Here is an 18,639-nt window from a genome sequence, read left to right as displayed (position 1 = left end):
GTCAGTAGCATCCGGTTTAAGTACTGAAGGGAACACACGTATGTCAGGCTGGCTGTCTCTAGGCAAGGGCCTCAAGAGACATAAATCTCTTGTGGGGAGGGGTCCTGTGTCTGGGCACAGCCAGCCCAGAGTGTCTGTGCCTGTGAATGCCAGTGTGCCTTGACTTTGGATTGCCTGTTATCTTTATGGTGTCACTGTGTGTCTGTTGACGTGGTAGAGTATAGTGGCATGTTGCAGTAGAAAGATCCATGGGCGGCCGGGCGCGGTGGCTCACGCCTGTAATCCCAGCACTTTGGGAGGCCGAGACGGGTGGATCACGAGGTCAGGAGATCGAGACCATCCTGGCTAACACGGTGAAACCCCGTCTCTACTAAAAAATACAAAAAACTAGCCGGGCGAGGTGGCGGCGCCTGTGGTCCCAGCTACTCGGGAGGCTGAGGCAGGAGAATGGCGGGAACCCGGGGGGCGGAGCTTGCAGTGAGCTGAGATCCGGCCACTGCACTCCAGCCTGGGCGGCAGAGCGAGACTCCGTCTCAAAAAAAAAAAAAAAAAGAAAGATCCATGGGCTGGTAAACAAAAGGTGTAAATTTTGGTTCTAAAGGCCTCCTTTCCTGGCTCTCTGATCCCTGCAAGTCAGATAATCTCTCTGAGCTTCAGGTGTTTCACTTGTGTAGTAGAAAAAAATAATACCAGCTCTGCTTTCCGTAAAGTGTAAGAATACAATGAAATAACATATATGAAGATGCTTTGTTAATTACCATGTACAGTGCAAATGTGAGAGATTATTACCGTCATAGCCCAGCGCATCAGAATGAGACGTTGTATATGGCTTAAAATAATCCATCCAGTGAGCAGTGTTGAAATGTAGGTCAGATCATAGCCTCAGAAGTTTAGAGAGAGGAACCACCTAATCTCACAGGCCACCAAATGTGAAGGTGCTTTGAAAGCTGCAAAGAATGATATAAATGCAAAGCGACAATTATGTTTAAGTCTAGAAGGGACGTTTTAGTCCTCTTGTTTCCTAATCTGGAATCGTAAAGATCCGAGAGGCACTGGAACCTGGTATACAGTTGTATTTGTACAGGTTTGTAGATTTGTATGTGTGCCTCTATTTGCGTCTATGGACTCATGTCAAGCACCTACTCTGTGACAGTCATTCATCAAGTGCCTGCCTTGGACTAAGTGCATCAGTCTAGGCATTCTGGATGCCAGCATGAATCAGACACCCACACTTCCCTCAAGGAGCTGACCACTGTCATGCTGGGTAGGGAAACTATAGGAGAGAAAGGGTCTTTTAGCTCAGTCTAAAAGGGGATGGGAGGAGGGGGCCTAGGGGCAGAGAATCCAGGATATGAGGCTGGAAAAGCAAGTAACAGTTTGCTGATAAACCTGACGGGAAGGTGGTACGGGCAGAAGGAAGAGTCTATGCCCAGGGACTGAGGCTGGAAGCAGTTTGCTTTTGCGCTTGGTGCTGTCTGTTGGGACCACAGTGTGGAGAGGAGACCAACGTGATCCAGCCAAATCCTGGGGACCGTCCTGCACATGAGCTGAGGAGCTTGGCTGGATCCTCCTGGCCCCCGGAAACCCCCATGGCAAAGGTTTAAGCTCTGCAGAGTGGCATAATCAGCTTTGCATTTTGGAAAGCTCCCAGAGCCCTGGTATTGCCACATATCTTGCGGCAGGAGCACCCGCCAGATGTTGGGCTCTGTGTGGTAGTGAGGGATCGCTGCATATGGTGGGCGGCGTGCTGGGATTTGCACGAGGCAAGGAGGGGGTTGGGGAGGATAGAGTGGGAGTGAAGTACGAATCAGGATGTGTGGAGCGGGGGAAGGTAGCAGTTCTTGAGTGACTATCACGTGTCAAACTTTTGCTACATCACCTCATTTAATTCTTATAACATCACTGTGAAGTAGGTATCATCCCATTTTATAGATGAGGAGAGCAAGACTCAGGGAGGTTAAAGAGCTTGAGGTTACTTCTAAGCAAAGAGCAGAGCGAAACTCCCAGCCCAGCTCTGCCCTCTCCAAAGCCTACTTGTCTGGAATTTCCGCCCCTCCCCTCTGCACTGGAAGTGTGGACAAATTCAGTCCCCTGGCTTGACAGATGAGGAGACCAACCTGGGCTCAAATCTCTTCCCGTGAACCGTGTTACTGTTTTTCAGCTGTTCCACGTCACCACAGATCAGATTCTTTTCTTTCAGAGTATTAGCAACGCCTACTAATTCAGGGCTACTTGCAGATTTGATAAGCATATTTTACATTCCTTTGCTCAACCCATCAGCAAAGATATGGAATAAAACAGACCCCGTGACAGATGCAAGAATGAACCACTTGCTACGCTTCCTTGGAGCCGTTGAGGGGCACGGCCCGAGCCATCTGCTTACCCTTCTCGGCATGTCAGCCCCCTCCCTCTGCAGAGGGAACCTCAGGCAGGCCCAGAGCAGAAGCATCACTTCCCACTTTGCCCTAAGACTCCATCGAGGAAGAGCCGGTGGAAGAGAACATGCTTTTCACAACACTGCGATTACAGCCAAATGTCAAGGGGAAGGGCCAGGAGTTGTTCAGACCTGGCTCTCGTGGAGACTCCAAGCATGGCCCAGAAGCATGCGGGGCCTGAATGCTGGACCAGCCATGAAGCTCCTTGCACCAGGTGTGGGGTACACAGAGCACCCCTGCCTGGCACTCCCCGCCCTCTCTGGACCTGTCAGGACCTGAAGAGGTGGCCTGGCACCGGGGGGTCCACCCCTCCCCCCTGGGCTGGGTTGCATGGAATTGAATCCAACAGGGAAAAAGATGTGCCAAGCACCTCCAGGCCCAGCACACATGGTGTAGGTGAGAGATGCCAGCAGGACTGCATATGGCAGAGGGGTGGCCTGTAGGGGCCCCCAAAGGCTTTCTCCACATGCCCAGTGGAAGCTGGTGCCCATCATGAAATGTCAAGCGTCTTTGTTTTTAGGTCATTGCTGTGTGGTAACTGTGGTTCCCTTTCACTGATCAGAAGCTCTGGTTGGCTTTCACATCTCGGATTAGTTCACAATAAAAGAAGTCAAATGAATCCCTCTGTCACAAATGCAGCTTGTTAAAGAAATAGTTTAAAGCCCAGAATTTAGGGGCAGTAGGAGTTTTTCCAGAATCTGCCCTAGGCGCTGGGGATTCGGCAGTAAACAAAACAGACAAAGGGGCAGACCTTTTGTGAAGCTGTCTTCTCAAAACCCGAGAAGCAGACGGGATGGACACCTTCATACCCCCATTTTATGGATGAGGAAACGGAGGCTCCGAGAGGCTGCTCCTGTAACTGTAACAAGGAAATGGACAAGCTGGGCTCATGCCCACTTTGCTCTTTCTATGACCTCACATGACCCCTGGTGATTTTACAAGTGCTGATCAAGACAGTGCCCATTTGGCACCAGTAGAATCGGATCAGAAGCCCCACCTCAGTCTGAAATTCTTAGCAGTTGCGTAGATCCAATCAGAACGTTCACAAATACTCAGCTGCACTGGCAACACGTCCTCTCTGTGTGATCCCTTCTTACACGTTTGTGGGGGTGGGTCTGGGGTCTTCAGAAGATGGTTCAGAAGCAGCAGGCCTCCCCTCCCATGGGGCATGTGCCCTTGGGCACCCTGAGCCCTCATGAAGGCTCCCACGAGTTGGCTCCTCTTTCCATAGCCTTTCTGCCCCCACCGCCCCTCTGCTATGCTTTCCTGAAAAGAGCCCCTGAAGGATCTCCAGCCTCGGGGCTGGCCTCTCCCTCCATAGATGGCACGGGGCTTCCCAGTCCCCTGGCGTCCTTTCCAGATGCTTCCTCCGCTGTGCTCCTTAAATTGTCCTCTTTGGCCCTTCTCCAGCCCACACTGCCCTGTCACTCTGCACAGCTTAGTGACGGTGCTCTTGAAGGTCAGCCGTTCTGACCCCTAGCTAAGCCTCCTCATCCTCAGTATCTTTCTCAGCTTTGGTCTCTGGCGTTGGCAGCTCTCCCCTTCCTTGTTCCCACAACACACCTCTTCTGCACCTCCGAGCATTCTCTCTCTATCTCTTGTGTGAGCTCTGCCTGTCTCCAGCTTTACTGTGGCCACCACCTGTGCTAAGACTGGGCACCTCTGTTCACCCTCCATGTGCATGTCTTTGGAGGCCTCCCAGAACTTGAGCCATGATGGTCTGCCCTGCAGACATGCCTCAGCTGGAGGATGGATGGAGGGGCCAGGGATGCTCTTCCTGCTGGTCTTACGTCTACAACCAGTCACAGTAGGTTTTCATTTGTGTGTCCCACTATCACCAAAAATTAATGTGGCAAACCACAAGGTATTTTGCAATCACAGAAAATGAAAGTTGAGTAGGATGTTGAGGGCCATCTTACTCAGGTCTCCAGGAGAGCTGTGGACCCTCTTCTCTATCTGTGCTGCCAGCACTTCCCTGGGTTGGCACCCTCCTCGGGGAGGGCCCAAAAGCCATCTTTGGCACCTGACATCATGCGGGGTATGAAGAACAGCCTGTGGTCCGTCTGCAGGGTCAGGGCGTCTTTCTCCCTCCTTCCCCAGCATCATTTCTGCTGGGGATTAGTCATGCCAGAGCCCGGCTGAGTCAGAAGGGACTTGTGGGTGGTTTGTGGCCAGGCTGGAGTAGTGAGGCAGGACTTTCTAGGTTTATTGTCTCTGTGCCCCAGGAGACAAGCACGTCAGGGCCCAGCCCTGCACAGGTGTTATGTGAGGGGTAGGGAGTAAAACAAACTTCTGTTCCAAACTCAGTGAATGCAAGAGATGGAGAGGAGCTGAGATTCGGTCGTCCGTGAGACCCTCTTGCAGGCTGACAGGCATGCATGGTGCCAGTTCCACATGGCAGGGATATTCGCAGCTGTACAAGTCCTCCACTTTCCACAGTCGTTCATTTTGAGCATTGCCTGGACTTCAAGTAGATATTACTAAATTTAATATTTCTTTTCACCTGTTTTTCTTTTTTTTCTTCTTTTTTTTTGAGACAGAGTCTCGCTCTGTCTCCCAGGCTAGAGTGCGGTGGCGTGATCTTGGCTCACTGCAGCCTCCGCCTCCCAGGTTCAAGTGATTCTCCTGCCTCAACCTCCCTAGAAGCTGGGACTACAGGTGCGTGCCACCATACCCAGCTAATTTGTTGTATTTTTAGTAGAGACGGGGTTTCCTCGTGTTAGCCAGGATGGTCTCAATCTCCTGACCTCGTGATCCGCCGGCCTCAGCCTCCCAAAGTGCTGGGATTACAGGCGTGAGCCACTGCGCCCGGCGATTTTATTTTCAATAAAGGTGATTCCTTAAGTAGATCACAAATGTAATTGTGTACCTGTGAACAAAAACTTTCTTGTATAAATAAACTTTTAACTCAAATCCTTTATCAGAGCTTATGTTATAATTTTATGGTTTAGAAAATGTAGTAATAAAGAGGGAGAGATGCCTTCTGTTGGGGCAGCAGGTCTGCCCTGAAGTTCCCCTAAGGATGTATTATTTATATATATATACAAATCTGTATTATTTATATATTTATATATGGGTGTGGGTTTTTTTGTAGAGATGGAGTCTCACTATGTTGCCCAGGCTGGTCTCAAACTCCTGGCCTCAAGGGATCCTCCTGCCTTGGCTTCTCAAAGTGCTGGGATTACAGGCGTGAGCCACTGTGCCTGGCCAAGGATATATTTTAAGTGGGGCTCTGAGGGGTGACTCAAGCCTCACCAGGCAGGAGGGGAGGTTGTGGAGGTATATTATACAGCCCTGGAAGTGTGGCTCGTGGAACAGGAGGAGGCTGGGGCTGGAAGGGAGGCCAGGGCCAGCCCCTGACAGGCCTGGAATGCTACACTGCTTGGATCCACTTCTGGCCTCACAGGCTGTGTCTGTGCCTGCAGGACGGAGAGGAGCAGGAGGAGCCACGTGGCAAGGAGGAGCGCCAAGAGCCCAGCACCACGGCACGGAAGGTGGGGAGGCCTGGGAGGAAGCGCAAGCACCCCCCGGTGAGTGTCACATTCTACACACTCTCCTGTGCACACACACAACACACATGTGCCTGGGCTGTCGATGGCAGTGATGTGTGTCCTGCAGGAACCTGGAGACATTTAAGACCAGGTGATGGGGTGCACCCCTCCAGCTGCAGATACCCCATTTTTCAAATCCCACCCTCACATTTCCATGTTTTCTTATTTATTTATTTATTTACTTTTTTACTGAGACAGAGTCTCACTCTGTTTCCCAGGCTGGAGTGCAGTGGTGCAATCTCAGCTCACTGCAACCTCTACCTCCTAGGTTCGAACAGTTCTCCCACCTTAGCCTCCCAAGTAGCTGTGATTACAGGCATGTGCCACTATGCCGGGCTAATTGTTGTAGTTTTTGTAGAGACAGGGTTTCGCCATGTTGCCCAGGCTGGTGTCAAACTCCTGACCTCAAGTGATCTGCCCACCTCAGCCTCCCAAAGTGCTAGGATTACAGGCGTGAGCCACCGCGCCTGGCCACATTTCCCTGTTTTCTACATAGAGAACTGAAGGCCCTGAGAGGCCAGGTGACTTGGCTGGTTGGTCTTGGGCCTAAGACTTGGACCAGGCCCCTGACTCCTGGCCTCCCTCTGGAAGGGAAGCAAGAGGGCCTGCCAGAATCCCAGGCTGGATTAAGATCTCCCTGGACTGTCTATGCAGGCCCCTCCCTACCACACTCTCACCCTGGGTCTCAGCCCCTACCTGGAGGAAGGGAACTGAGGCCTGGGAGTCTGATCAAATTGGAGAGGGGAGATGCAGGCTGAGGGGTCTCTGTGAGGGAGAGGAGAACCAGGGCCCTGGGGAAGGAAGTCCTGCAGGCCTATAGGCTGCAGGGCTAGCCCCAGCCCCAGGCTTCTGGGAACCAGTGCTGCTGAGGCCTGGGGGCAGCTCTGGAGAACAAGACCCCTGGGCTTAGAGTCAGACGTGGAGCAGTCATTATTTCCCAGCGCCAGGGACAGCTGGTTCATTTCTTTTACCCGCTTCCAGCTGAGAGTGGTAAACTTGGAGCAAGAAGGTAAGGGGGAGTCAGAGGCTCTGGATTTGTTACTCAGCCCTTCAAAGAAATGTTCTCAGCAGGTATGGAGCCCAGGACTTGCTCCCTTGGGGTAGAGGGCTGGGTTGAAGGTGACTGAAGTGAAATGGGACAGTGGAGGCGGGGGGTGGGTTCCTGGAGGTGGGAGGTATGGGAACCTGCTGGGTACTGAGATGCACCCCTGCCAATTCTGCCTGAAGATTTGGAGGGGGGGGTGGGGCCCGAGTGAAGTCATTTTACTGGTAAGTAATTTTAAACATTTTAATATTAAAGCAAATGTGGATATGTTATGGCCTGGAATGAAAAATTCACATGACATTGAAAGATAAAACGGGGCTTCAGAGGACTTTCTGGCTGGCAGCAGACTCTAGATTCCCAGGGCCCCTGCACCCTCCTCTACCCACAGGGCACCTTGATGGAGAAGGTGTGGGAGGAGAGCCAGGCTGGCATCAGAGCACACTGGTGACTGCACATTTGCAGCATGTCCTGCCTCTTGAGGCTTGGCAACCTGCAATCTGCTAAGCAAACTGCCCCTGTCCCCATCCAGTTTCTGAGGACAAGAGCCACCACCTGTAGCAGATAAAGACCCAGCAACCCTTTGATTCATCTTTGAGTCTCGGAATCAGAGAGTAGCCACATCGCTGAGAGGTGGAGCGAAGCACTCAGGTGAAAAGGTACAAGGAAGTCAGGGGCAGCAGTGTGGGGATATCACCTAGACAATGACAGAGAAGGGGGCACTGCTGAGTGAGGGGAGAAGGGCCGGTGGTCATACATCCCATGGCCTGAAGCAGGCTCCAGTGCAGAAGGAAAAACACTGTCTTTGGGGTCCAAGAGACCTGAGTTCAAATTCTGGCTCCACCACTGGCCACCTGTGTAACCTTGAACAGCTGCTGCCTGAACCTCAGGTTCGCCTTCTAAAAATAGAGGAGAAAACCTCCTCGCCCCTGTGAGAATGAAATGTTGCAAGCGCCAAGGAGCCTCAGCAAAGGCCAGACCTGCCCCTGCCCAGCCAAACCTTTCCTCTTCAGGAGGCCATGGCACCGTAGTTTGACAGAAGAGCAGCACCTTGATTTAATGCTTCCCAGCATGTGTCCTTGAGCGAGTCACCTAACCTCTCTGGGCTGCTTCCTCATTGGGAAAATACGGCTGCCAGTAAAGCCTGCCCTGTCCACATCTTGGGGCACTTGGCAAACAGCAAAACAGAGTTCAAATGTGCAGGCTGGGCCAGGCGCAGTGGCTCACGCCTGTAATCTCAGCACTTCAGGAGGCCGAGGCGGGTGAATCACCTGAGGTCAGGAGTTTGAGACCAGCCTGGCCAACATGGCGAAACCTCGTCTCTACAAAAATACAAAAATTAGCCGGGCATGATGGCGGCTACCTGTAATCGCAGTTACTCAGGAGGCTGAGGCAGGAGAATCGCTTGAACCCGGAAGGCAGAGGCTGTAGTGAGCCAAGATTGCACGACTGCACTCCAGCCTGGGCGACAGAACGAGACTCCGTCTCAAAAAAACAACGTACAGAGCTGGCTGTGTAAAAAACCTGTTCCACTGCAGGGCCCAGTGTCCACCAGGATGGGGTGCAGGCCTGTAGGGTGGGGGCCCAGCATCGGCCTCTCAGCAGCCCTGGGATGCCCCTCGTGGTCTGGATGTGTTCTAGCCTAAGTCCTAGGTTACACCTGCAGTCTCCTGGCCTCTCAGGAGAGGCCCAGGGTGAGGAGGAGCATGGGAAAGGCGAAGCTGATTGGGAAGTCAGCTGTTGGGAAAGCAACTCCTTGCACATTGGAGGAACCAAGAGAGACTGACCCCAAGGACAGCAGCCAGCACGGCCTTTCCTGGGAGCCCATGTTGGGGGATTCCTGCTGCAGCCAAGGCTCAGCCCTTGTAGCCACAGGTGCTGGTCCTGGACTCTTCCCCTCCCGTGCAGGAGCACAGCAGAGAGGGCTTCTGAGGACCTGTTGCAGCTGTGGCCCTGGCAATAGATTTGCCAAGGAGCTTTAAAACAGCTGAGTGTGTCATCCAGCTAAACCTAGGGAGGGAGCTTGGCTCAGGTCCTGACAGGTGTGATGGGGGATGGGGACTGGGAAGTAAGAGATGAAACCCTGGCTGGAGGCTGTGGCCTTCCACAGCCAGCGCTGGACAGGGAGGGTCCAGGTACATCCACTTAGTGCCCTCACCAGGTCCCACCCCCAAGCCCGAGAAATCCTGGGCTCTCTCCTCCTTTTGCCGCCAAGGACTGTCTGTCTTGGCCTTCAACAGGCATCTGTTCCTGGGTGCCTTCTGCCCCCTGGCATTGCCCTCACCCAAACCAGACTCCACCTGCCCCCTGCATGCCCAGGCCAGTGTGCTCTCTTTACGACAAACACTTTCCACTTCCTGAGCAATGACCATATGCGGGAAGCCACCAGAGGAAGATGCCTTCTATTTCAGCCAAGTGTGCTGGAGAGAAGAGGCCACACATAATCACAGTAAATGTAGCACCGGCACGTCCCTCTTCAGGAACCCCCAGGGACTCCATTTTTTAGTGGACAAGATCTGAATTCCAGCCCCTCACCATCTGACCACTCCTTCCCCTGCTATGCCTGATGTCACCCCTTTGGCCACAGAAACCTCACCTTCTCACTGCTCCCCAAACACACCAGCCAGCCACTCCTCCTGCCCACCCCTTACACAATTCCACAGCCTGCCTTCTCTCCGCCTGCCCCAGCACTGCAGCGCAGCAGAACCTAGCCTGGAAATGAAGCCCAGTTCAGCCACTGTGACCCACACTGGCCTCTCCCTTCTCTAACTGTTTCTAAAATTAATAAAAATGAACTGATAAAGACAAGTTCCAAGCCCACCGATCACACACATGGGACTGTAGTGGTCTGCAGACCTCACTTTGAGAAGCGCTGGTTGTTACCTGTCGGTACAGAACTGAGTATAACTATTCAGAAGCTTTTATGTGTATGTGATAATGTTGCCACATCCACGTGCTATGATTTTATATTTTACAACCATATCATTTCTTGGTGCCTTGAAAATTTAAAAATCTGAAACCAAAGCTTGAGCTTTCATCCCCGACAGTTTGAAAATGCACCACCATTGCATAGTCACTGAGCTGTGCCACGCTGAGGGCAGATACCAGCAATAAAGGTTCACAGTTATGCCGCATGTTACTGCCTACAAAGGCCTTTTACAGGGGTTACCCTATTTGATGCCGACAAACCTGTATGAGGTAGTTGGGGACCACTTTCATTATCCTCACATTCAGAAGAAGAGACTGAGGTTCAGAGAAGATGATCAGGACTTGGACTTCATGCCTCTCAACTGCAAAGCCTGTGGTGCTCTTTCCTCCTTATCACTGCAGCCATGCAGTTTGGCTCCTGGGTACCTACCCAGGGGTTGTCTTTAAGTTAACATGTGAATTCAGGGCTGCTGGAAAAAGTGTGTGGAACTGGTCCAAAAAGCATACAAAGAAAATATAACTGAAGAGAGTTATTGACACAAATACCAGGGAGCCTGTGTGTAAGTGCCGAAGGCTGCAGGGGGCTGAGGGCGAAGAGGTGGGCCTGCTTAAAACCAGCAACGGCCTAGTTGGCTGCAGCACTGGCCAAAGAGCCAGGATGCTGCAGTCAGAGCCGGCAACAGGAAACAGGAAGTCAGCTGCAGGGCAGGGCGGGGCTTAGGAAGGGAGCTGGCACCTGGGCCAGGGCCTGCGGGCTGGCCAGTGCCCATGATGGGGAGGTGGGGGCCAGTGCGTGGAGCTGAGCCAGTGTGGGTGTGAGTTGGGGAGGAAAGGGCAGCCTCTAAGGATGTTGCAGGGTGACAAACGTGGGTGTCTGAAGCTGGTTCCTGCCTGGTCACCAGCCCAGACAGTCCTGCAGAGGCCTTTGTCCTTCCTGGGTGGTTCTGGTTGGAGCCCTGAAGGGAGAGTTTCTGCCTTTGCCCAGCAGGCCCTGGGGGGTGAGTGGCCCTGTGGGGCTCCATCCCCTATTTACTAGCGATGCGTATTTATTCATTGACAATTTATACCCACCAACTTCCTCCAGGGTTATTTTTGCTCAGAGGGAGCACTCTGAGGTCACCTCCTGCTAAGAATAACCCAGAATGGGAGGGAGGGAGGAGGAGGAGGGGGCTGGGTGCTGGTGCTGAGCTCAGCTGAGCCCAAGCCGGTGTTAGGGCTGACCCTCCAACACCACAGGCGTGAGCCAGTCCAAGAGAGCAAACTGCCCCACTTCAGAGCAGATGACTTGGGGTATAAATGGGGAAGTTAGGGAACCATTCTTCTGTAGCAAAAGTCAGCTAGGTACAGCTTAGGGCAGCTGTTGGAAGTTTGCAGTACTGGCTAGCTTTCCAGCCTAACAGGACCTTTGATTCTTCTCCAAGTTAAGACAGAGTTCAGCTCCCCTGTCTGTTTTCAGATCAGAGCCCCTCCTGGGCTAACCCTTCGGACCTCGGCTCGGTGACATGGTGCCCCTCACTTTTATGCACACTTCCTGACATAGTGTCTCCCACTCCTGGGCTGCAGCCCCTGGCCCACTCCCGGAGGTGGCTCTTCTTCTTGTGAGTCTGCATCAGTACACGCTGCTGCCCACTCTGTCGCCTCATGTTTTGGAAGGCGTGAGGAAGACAGGCCAACACACTGCTTGTGAGGTAGAGCCTATGGTTATGAACTTTGCAGCTCCACCCACCCACTCCCCGACCTGAGTGGTGAAATCGACACGCGCTACTGGAGTCCCCCATGGAAGGGCCTAGCCCGTGGTGGGGACTTAAGTGCAGTGGGACTCCTAAGGATGCTGGGAAGCCAGGGAAGACGGAGGAGGTGGGGCTTGACCTGGGCCTTAGAAGGGAGGTGACATATGGAGAAGTCAAGGGGAAAGTGAGAGGCACCCCTGACCCCAGGACCTTGCTGAGGTGGGTGTGGAGGAAGGAAGGCATGCAGGGCAGGGAGAGTGTGGGGAGGCCCAGAGGTAGGGGCTGTGAGCACACAGACACAGGCCTGGCTGAGGGGATTAGGGATGCATTGAAAAATGTATACAGGGCTGGGTGCAATGGCTTATGCCTGTAATCCCACCACTTTGGGAGGCCGAGGTGGGTGGATCACTTGAGGCCAGGAATTCGAGACCAGCCTGGCCAACATGGCAAAACCCCATCTCTACGAAAAATACAAAAAAGCCAAACGTGGTGGCACATACCTGTGGTCCCAGCTACCTGGGAGGCTGAGGCACAAGAATCGTTTGAACCTGGGCAGGTGGAGTTTGCAGTGAGCCGAGATTGCACCACTGCACTCCAGCCTGGGCTACAGGGGACACTCTGTCTCAAAACAAATAAATTATATATATATATATAAAATAGTAGCTGCGTATGGTGGTACGCCTGTGGTGGCAGCTACTTGGGAGGCTGAGGCAGAAGGATCTCTTGAGCCCGGGAGGTTGAGGCTACAGTGAGCCTTAATTGTGCCACTGCACTCCACCTGGGTGACAGAGCAAAACCCTGTCTCAAAACAAGAAGAAAAATGTTCTCAATTTTGATTGGAAAGGTAGTTTGCAGGCAGCCTGAGGTGCTTTTACTCTTTATCCTCTCTGAAAAATGTGTTATCTGGAAGGTTGTGAGGAGGCGGATATGACGTGATAGGAGTCGTGTTTGAGAAACTGGCTCTGGCACCCGTGAGCATGGCGTTCATCCCTGAACATGAACACATGCTGGAAGAGGGGAGGGGGCGGGGGCGCCAGCAAAGTCCCAGGGCCTGTGGGGGGTAGCGGTGGCGGGGCAGAATTGGCCAAGCCTGTGCTGCTGGCCCTGGGAACGCTGGAGAGGAAGGGGTGAAAGGAGGCCCTAGCAATGGCACAACAGGGACAGCATCAGCGTTGTTGTTAGAGACGAGGCTTCTGGAAGGGAGCAGATGGGGAAGGGGCCCCTGTTGAGGCCACCTTACATAGCTGATCTTATCTGGGGAGCATTTAAGTAGAATCTCAGAATCTCCTTTTTTTTTTCCCCCCAAAAATAATCCCTGTGTTTATTTTCATCTCTCCACATCCCGGGGCCACCTTCAGCGAGTCATTCATTCCCACAGGTCCTGGTCTTGGTGGCCTTCCTGGGGCCCCATGAGCTTTTCTAGGGCCTGTGCTGCACCTGCATCGTTCCTCCCATTGCAGGTACGCGCTGGCACACGCATCTGAGGAGAGCTGTTGACATGGGTTTTCTTTCATCATCCCCACCTAGAGAATTTTGTACATTTTGGTTCTCCTACCTCAAGAAAGCCATGAGTGAGTTGGAAAATCTCCAGAGAAGGGCACTAAATTGATCAAGGGGAAGGCCAGGCTGCCAAGAGAGGACAGACTAAAGAGATTAGGACTCCCCGGTCTGCAGAGACAAAGGAGAGGACGTGATTAAGGCTATGAAATCATGTCGGGTGTGGTGGGCTGAGCACAGCACAGCTGGGGAGCGGAGGGAGGACACCCATTTGAAATTTCAGAAAGGTAAACGAAGCACAGAAAAGACAGCACCATTTTCCATGGTGGGTTCCCTTCTTACAAACCTGTCACTCTAGGGATGGCAGAGATTGAAAACAGAAGCAACTTCAAAAGAGATTTACTTAACATATGGGATCTCTCATACGTAAGGGCTTTTTTTTTTTTTTTTTTTTTTTCTCTTTTTTTGAGAGGAGTCTTACTCTGTTGCCCAGGCTGGAGTGCAGTGGCGCAATCTCAGCTCACTGCAACCTCTGCCTCCTGGGTTCAAGCAATTCTCCTGTCTCAGTTTCCTGAGTAGCTCGGATTACAGGGGTGCACCACCATGCCTGGCTAATTTTTTTTTTTTTTTTTAGGGTCGAAGGGATTTATTGAAAATGAAAGTACACTCCACAATGTGGGAGCAGGCCTGAGCATAGGGGGCCCAAAGGCCTTTTTTTCTGTATTTTTAGTAGAGATGGGGTTTCACCATGTTGGCCAGGCTGGTCTCGACCTCCCAACCTTAGACGATCTGCCTGCCTCGGCCTCCCAAAGTGCTGGGATTACAGGCATGAGCCACCGAACCCAGCCAGCATGATGGCTTTTTAAAGGGAGCCTCCAGCTCACTCTGAAATCCTTTGAGGTTGACTTCAAAGAGCACAGCCAGGCCCTCTTCCAGGTGGACCAGTTACCCGCTGGAAACAGAACCCTGAGTGGGCCGGCCACTTACTGCGCATGGTCGTTCTGGCATCCATTTGCCATGGCTTGTGATGACCTAGCCAGGCCACAGACTGAGTGACCTCTAAGGCTTTGCTGAGCCCAGAGGTCTCTCCTCAGACACACGGGTGGAGAGATCTCTGGGGAGGAGGGAGACAGGCAGCTCCCAGCAGATGTGGTGAGGGGAATGGTAGGACCTGGTGGGGGTGCCCGGGCTGGGACCAGAGTTTCCGGAGTCATCCCTCTGTGGTCTCTGGTCCCACCATCCCTGACCCCACTGGCGGCGCTTTTAGCCACCCTACAGGGAAAAGGGAAATTGGAGGAGTCAGGGTCCTAGCTCCATAGCATTGGAGCCTGCTCCGTCCATCCCAGGAAGGCTGAGCAAGGGGGCATCTGGGGACCCCTGGCCCCTCCTGGAGTGGGCATGGGGTGGGCCTCTCTGGCTCTCCCTGCCACAGGCCACTTCCAGCTGCTATCAGATCTCTGGTGAGGGCTGCCAGGGGGAAGGGGGCTGCAGGAAGGGCGGGGGCGGGCAGTCGTGGCCCCGTGCCAATGCTTCGGGGGCAGAGCTGCCCTGCTTACGTGGACATGCAGCTGTTTCCTGAAACTAGAGTCAACCTGGAAAAATCCAGGCTAGTTGAGGGGTGATGGGCCTGCAGAGCTGAGGAACTGGAAGGAGCGAGGAGTTGCGGTACAAGTGGAGGGGCTCATTGGCGTGTCTGTGTTGGCATCGCACGGCTTCCTCGCACCCCTCTGTCCTGTGGCTGGCAGTGGGTGTCTGCAGGCATGGGGGCGCCTCCTTCTCAAGTCTGTGCATGTGACGGTGAAGAGACCGTGGCTGGCCTGATGCCAGGGTTCCCGGGTGGCATGGAATGGATCTCACGGAGGCCTTAAAAGCACCATGGCAGGTCCGGCCCTCTGGGTGACCAAGGTGAGGTCGCCCCCCTATCTGCTGGGCTCTGGGAGAGTAAGCAAGATGAGCTCCTGGTGGGAAAGGAAGAGGCAAGAGAGGAGGGAGAATGGCATCTACCCATCCCCCACCCCCATGCAACCCCCCCCTTCCTGGGTGAGCGCTGCATGTGGGCTGCAGCCTGGGGACAGGGCTGCTTGCCCCAGGTGCCAGGGCCTCATCTCCCCTGTACCATGACCCTCACCTCTCCTCCTCCTGGGTTTTAGATAACAATAGTAAAGCAATACTTAAAAATCACTTCTGGCTGGGCGTGGTGGCTCACACCTGTAATCTCAGTACTTTGAGAGGCCGAGGCAGGTGGATTACCGGAGGTTGGGAGTTCGAGACCAGCATGGCCAACATGGCAAAACCCCATCTCTACTAAAAATATAAAAATTAGCCAGATGTGGTGGCACACGCCTGTCATCCCAGCTACTAGTGGGGGCTGAGGCAGGAGAATCGCTTGAACCCAGGAGGCAGAGGTTGTAATGAGCCAAGATCACACCATTGCACTCCAGCCTGGGCAACAGAGTGAGACTGTGTCTCAAAAAAAAAAAAAAAGAAAAGAAAAAAAAACCACTTCCATAAAATTAACTGGATATGGTGGCACACGCCAGTGGTCCCAGCTCCTTGGGAGGCTGAGATAGGAAAATCGTTGAATTTGAGGCTGTAGGGGGCTATGGTCACACCCCTGCACTCCAGCCTGGGCAGCAGAGTGAGACCTTATCAGGAAAAAAATTTTTTAAAAATTACTTCCGTAAACATAAAAAATTAGGCATGGTGGCAGGCATCTGTAGTCCCTGGTACTAGTGAAACTGAGGCGGGAAGGTTGCTTAAGCCCAGGAATTCAAGGCCACAGTGAGCCGTGATTGTGCCACCGCACTCCAACCTGAGTGACAAAGCGAGACCCTGTCTCTTAAAAAAAAGAAAAAAATCACCTCCCCCTATTAGGAGTTTCAGACTTTGCCCCACCCTGGGAGGCAAGGCTTTGCCTGGAGTGAAGGAGGGGCAGGAGGTCTGGGTCTCGCCCAGACTTTGGGCAAAGGGGGAAGAGGAGGTGGCGGCAGGGCTGGGGAATTGGTTCCGGCTGGGCAGGCCACAGCAGAGGGCTCCTCCTTGCCTTGCCTCTGGCTTTTGCTTGAGTTGGGTGCTGGTCAGGGGAAGGCCAGCAGCCTCTGCCCAGCCTTTCTTGGGCACTGCACTGCCACCTGTGCCTTCTCCGAACCCTGGGGGCATTTGTGAGCTTGCGCTGTTTTGAGACTCAACCCAGAGTGGGAGTCGGTCTTCAGATGTCTCCCCATACCTGGGCCATCCTGGAAGCTTTACTGCTCAGAGGCGTGTGACCCAAGGCAGGCCTCAGAAAAGTGAGCATCGCTCCAGCTCCCCCAGGATCCCTGTGAAAATTACATTTATTAATTTTATAAGCATATGTATGCCCAGTCCTGTGTGGGATGCTAGAGAGCTGTAGGTGGAGAGGCCCACAAAGTTAAATAAGATCAGCCGGGCGGGGGCTCCCGCCTGTAATCCCAGCACTTTGGGAGGCAGAGGCAGGCAGATCACCTGAGGTCAGGAGTTTGACACCAGCCTGGCCAACATGGAGAAACCCCATCTCTACTAAAAATACAAAAATTAGCCAGGCGTGGTGGCAGGCACCTGTAATCCCAGCTACTCAGGAGGCTGAGGCAGGAGAGTCGCTTGAACTCGGGAGGCGGAGCTTGCAGTGAGCTGAGATCACGCGACTGCACTCACCGGAGCGGCAGAGCGAGACTCCATCCCCTCCAAAAAAATGTGAAATAATGCAAGGCTCACAGTTAAGGAGGGAGGCCACAGTACACAGATAATTAGATTCGGAGGTATGAGGTGTAAGGAGATTGGGTGAGAAAGCACTTTGTAAACAAACATGGCATGCATTGGATGGGACAGCAGTGAGGGGTGTGGTGGGTTCACCCCCACCCTTCAGGGCGAGGCTGGGTCAGCAGCTGTCCACACCTGCCAACTACAGGGGGCCGAGGGGTCCAGATCCTTCCACACACAGACTTTAAAATGCTCCTTAGAAGACAGAAAGTAGAAGAGTGGTGACTGGGGGAGAGGCGACTGGGAAGTTAGTACTGAATGGAGGCAGAGTTTTTGTTTGGGATTGTGAAAAAGTTCTGGAGATGGATGGGGGTAAAGGCTGTATGAGAGTGTACTTAAAGTACGCTTGAAAAGGGTTAAAATAGGCCGGGCGCGGTGGCTCAAGCCCGTAATCCCAGCACTTTGGGAGGCTGAGATGGGCGGATCACGAGGTCAGGAGATCGAGACTATCCTGGCTAACACGTTGAAACCCGTCTCTACTAAAAAAAATACAAAAAACTAGCCGGGCAACATGGCGGGCGCCTGTAGTCCCAGCTACTCGGGAGGCTGAGGCAAGAGAATGGCATAAACCCGGGAGGCGGAGCTTGCAGTGAGCTGAGATCCGGCCACTGCACTCCAGCCTGGGCGACAGAGCCAGACTCCGTTTCAAAAAAAAAAAAAAAAAGAAAGAAAGAAAAGGGTTAAAATGGTAAATGTCATATATGTTTTACCCCAGTTTTTTAAAAGTTTTCAAAAGTGTTTCTAGGCCGGGCACAGTGGCTTACACCTGTAATCCTAGCACTTTGGGAGGGCGAGGTGGGTGGATCACGAGGTCAGAAACTCAAGACCAGTCTGGCCAAGATGGTGAAACCATGTCTCTACTAAAAATACGAAAGTTAGCCAGGCCTGGTGGCAGTGAGCTGAGATAATGCCACTGCACTCCAGCCTGGGTGAAAGAGTGAGACTCTGTCTCAAAAAAAAAAAAAAAAAAAGTGTTTTTTTTTTTTTTTTGATACAGAGTCTCACTCTGTTGCCCAGGCTGGAGTGCAGTGGCGAGATCTTGGCTCACTGCAGGCTCTGCCTCCCGGGTTCACACCATTCTCCTGCCTCAGCCTCCCCAGCAGCTGGGACTACAGGCGCCCGCCACCACGCCCAGCTAATTTTTTGTATTTTTAGTAGAGACAGGGTTTCACCATGTTAGCCAGGATGGTCTCGATCTGCTGACCTCGTGATCCAACCACCTCAGCCTCCCAAAGTGCTGGGATTACAGGCGTGAGCCACCACGCCTGCCCAAAAAAAGTGTTTCTTAAGCCAGGCATGGTGGCTCATGCCTGTAATCTCAGCATTTTGGGAGGCCGAGACGGGTGAATTACCTGAGGTCAGGAGTTTGAATCCAGCCTAGCCAACACGGTGAAACCCCATCTTTACCAAAAATACTAAAAATTAGCCAAGTGTGGTAGCGGATACCTGTAATCCCAACTACTTGGGATGCTGAGGCAGTAGAATCGCTTGAATCCAGGAGGTGGAGGTTGTAGTGAGCCGAGACTGCGCCACTGCACTCCAGCCTGGGCAACAAGAGTGAAACTCCATCTCAAAAAAAAAAAAAGCGTTCCTTAGATAAAGGCAGTTTCTATCCTTGCCCCTACCCTCAGTCCAGGGTTTTTCAAATACACTATTGCCATTTTGTCTGGACTAAATCT

At 52.9% G+C, this 18,639-nt stretch overlaps 1 protein-coding gene across 8 annotated transcripts in view; it reads left to right on the top strand.

Moving 5' to 3' along the window:
• DNMT3A (DNA methyltransferase 3 alpha) overlaps positions 1-18,639 on the top strand; it is a 114,782-nt gene that overhangs the window by 36,701 nt on the left and 59,442 nt on the right. For 6 of the 8 annotated variants that reach the window (XM_031654998.1, XM_031654997.1, XM_031655000.1 and 3 more), the window contains one exon: positions 5,861-5,965. In XM_031654998.1, coding sequence (XP_031510858.1) covers positions 5,861-5,965 — 105 coding nt within the window. Of the gene's footprint in view, positions 1-4,742; positions 5,094-5,860; positions 5,966-18,639 lie in introns of all 8 variants that reach the window. The other 2 variants (XM_031655001.1, XM_031655002.1) reach the window with 1 other exon arrangement.

This window comes from Papio anubis, chromosome 14, assembly GCF_008728515.1.
Source record: "Papio anubis isolate 15944 chromosome 14, Panubis1.0, whole genome shotgun sequence".
Taxonomy (NCBI): Eukaryota; Metazoa; Chordata; class Mammalia; order Primates; family Cercopithecidae; genus Papio; species Papio anubis.
Note: the sequence above shows the minus strand (reverse complement) of the source record. Positions and strands in the feature narration are given on the sequence as shown.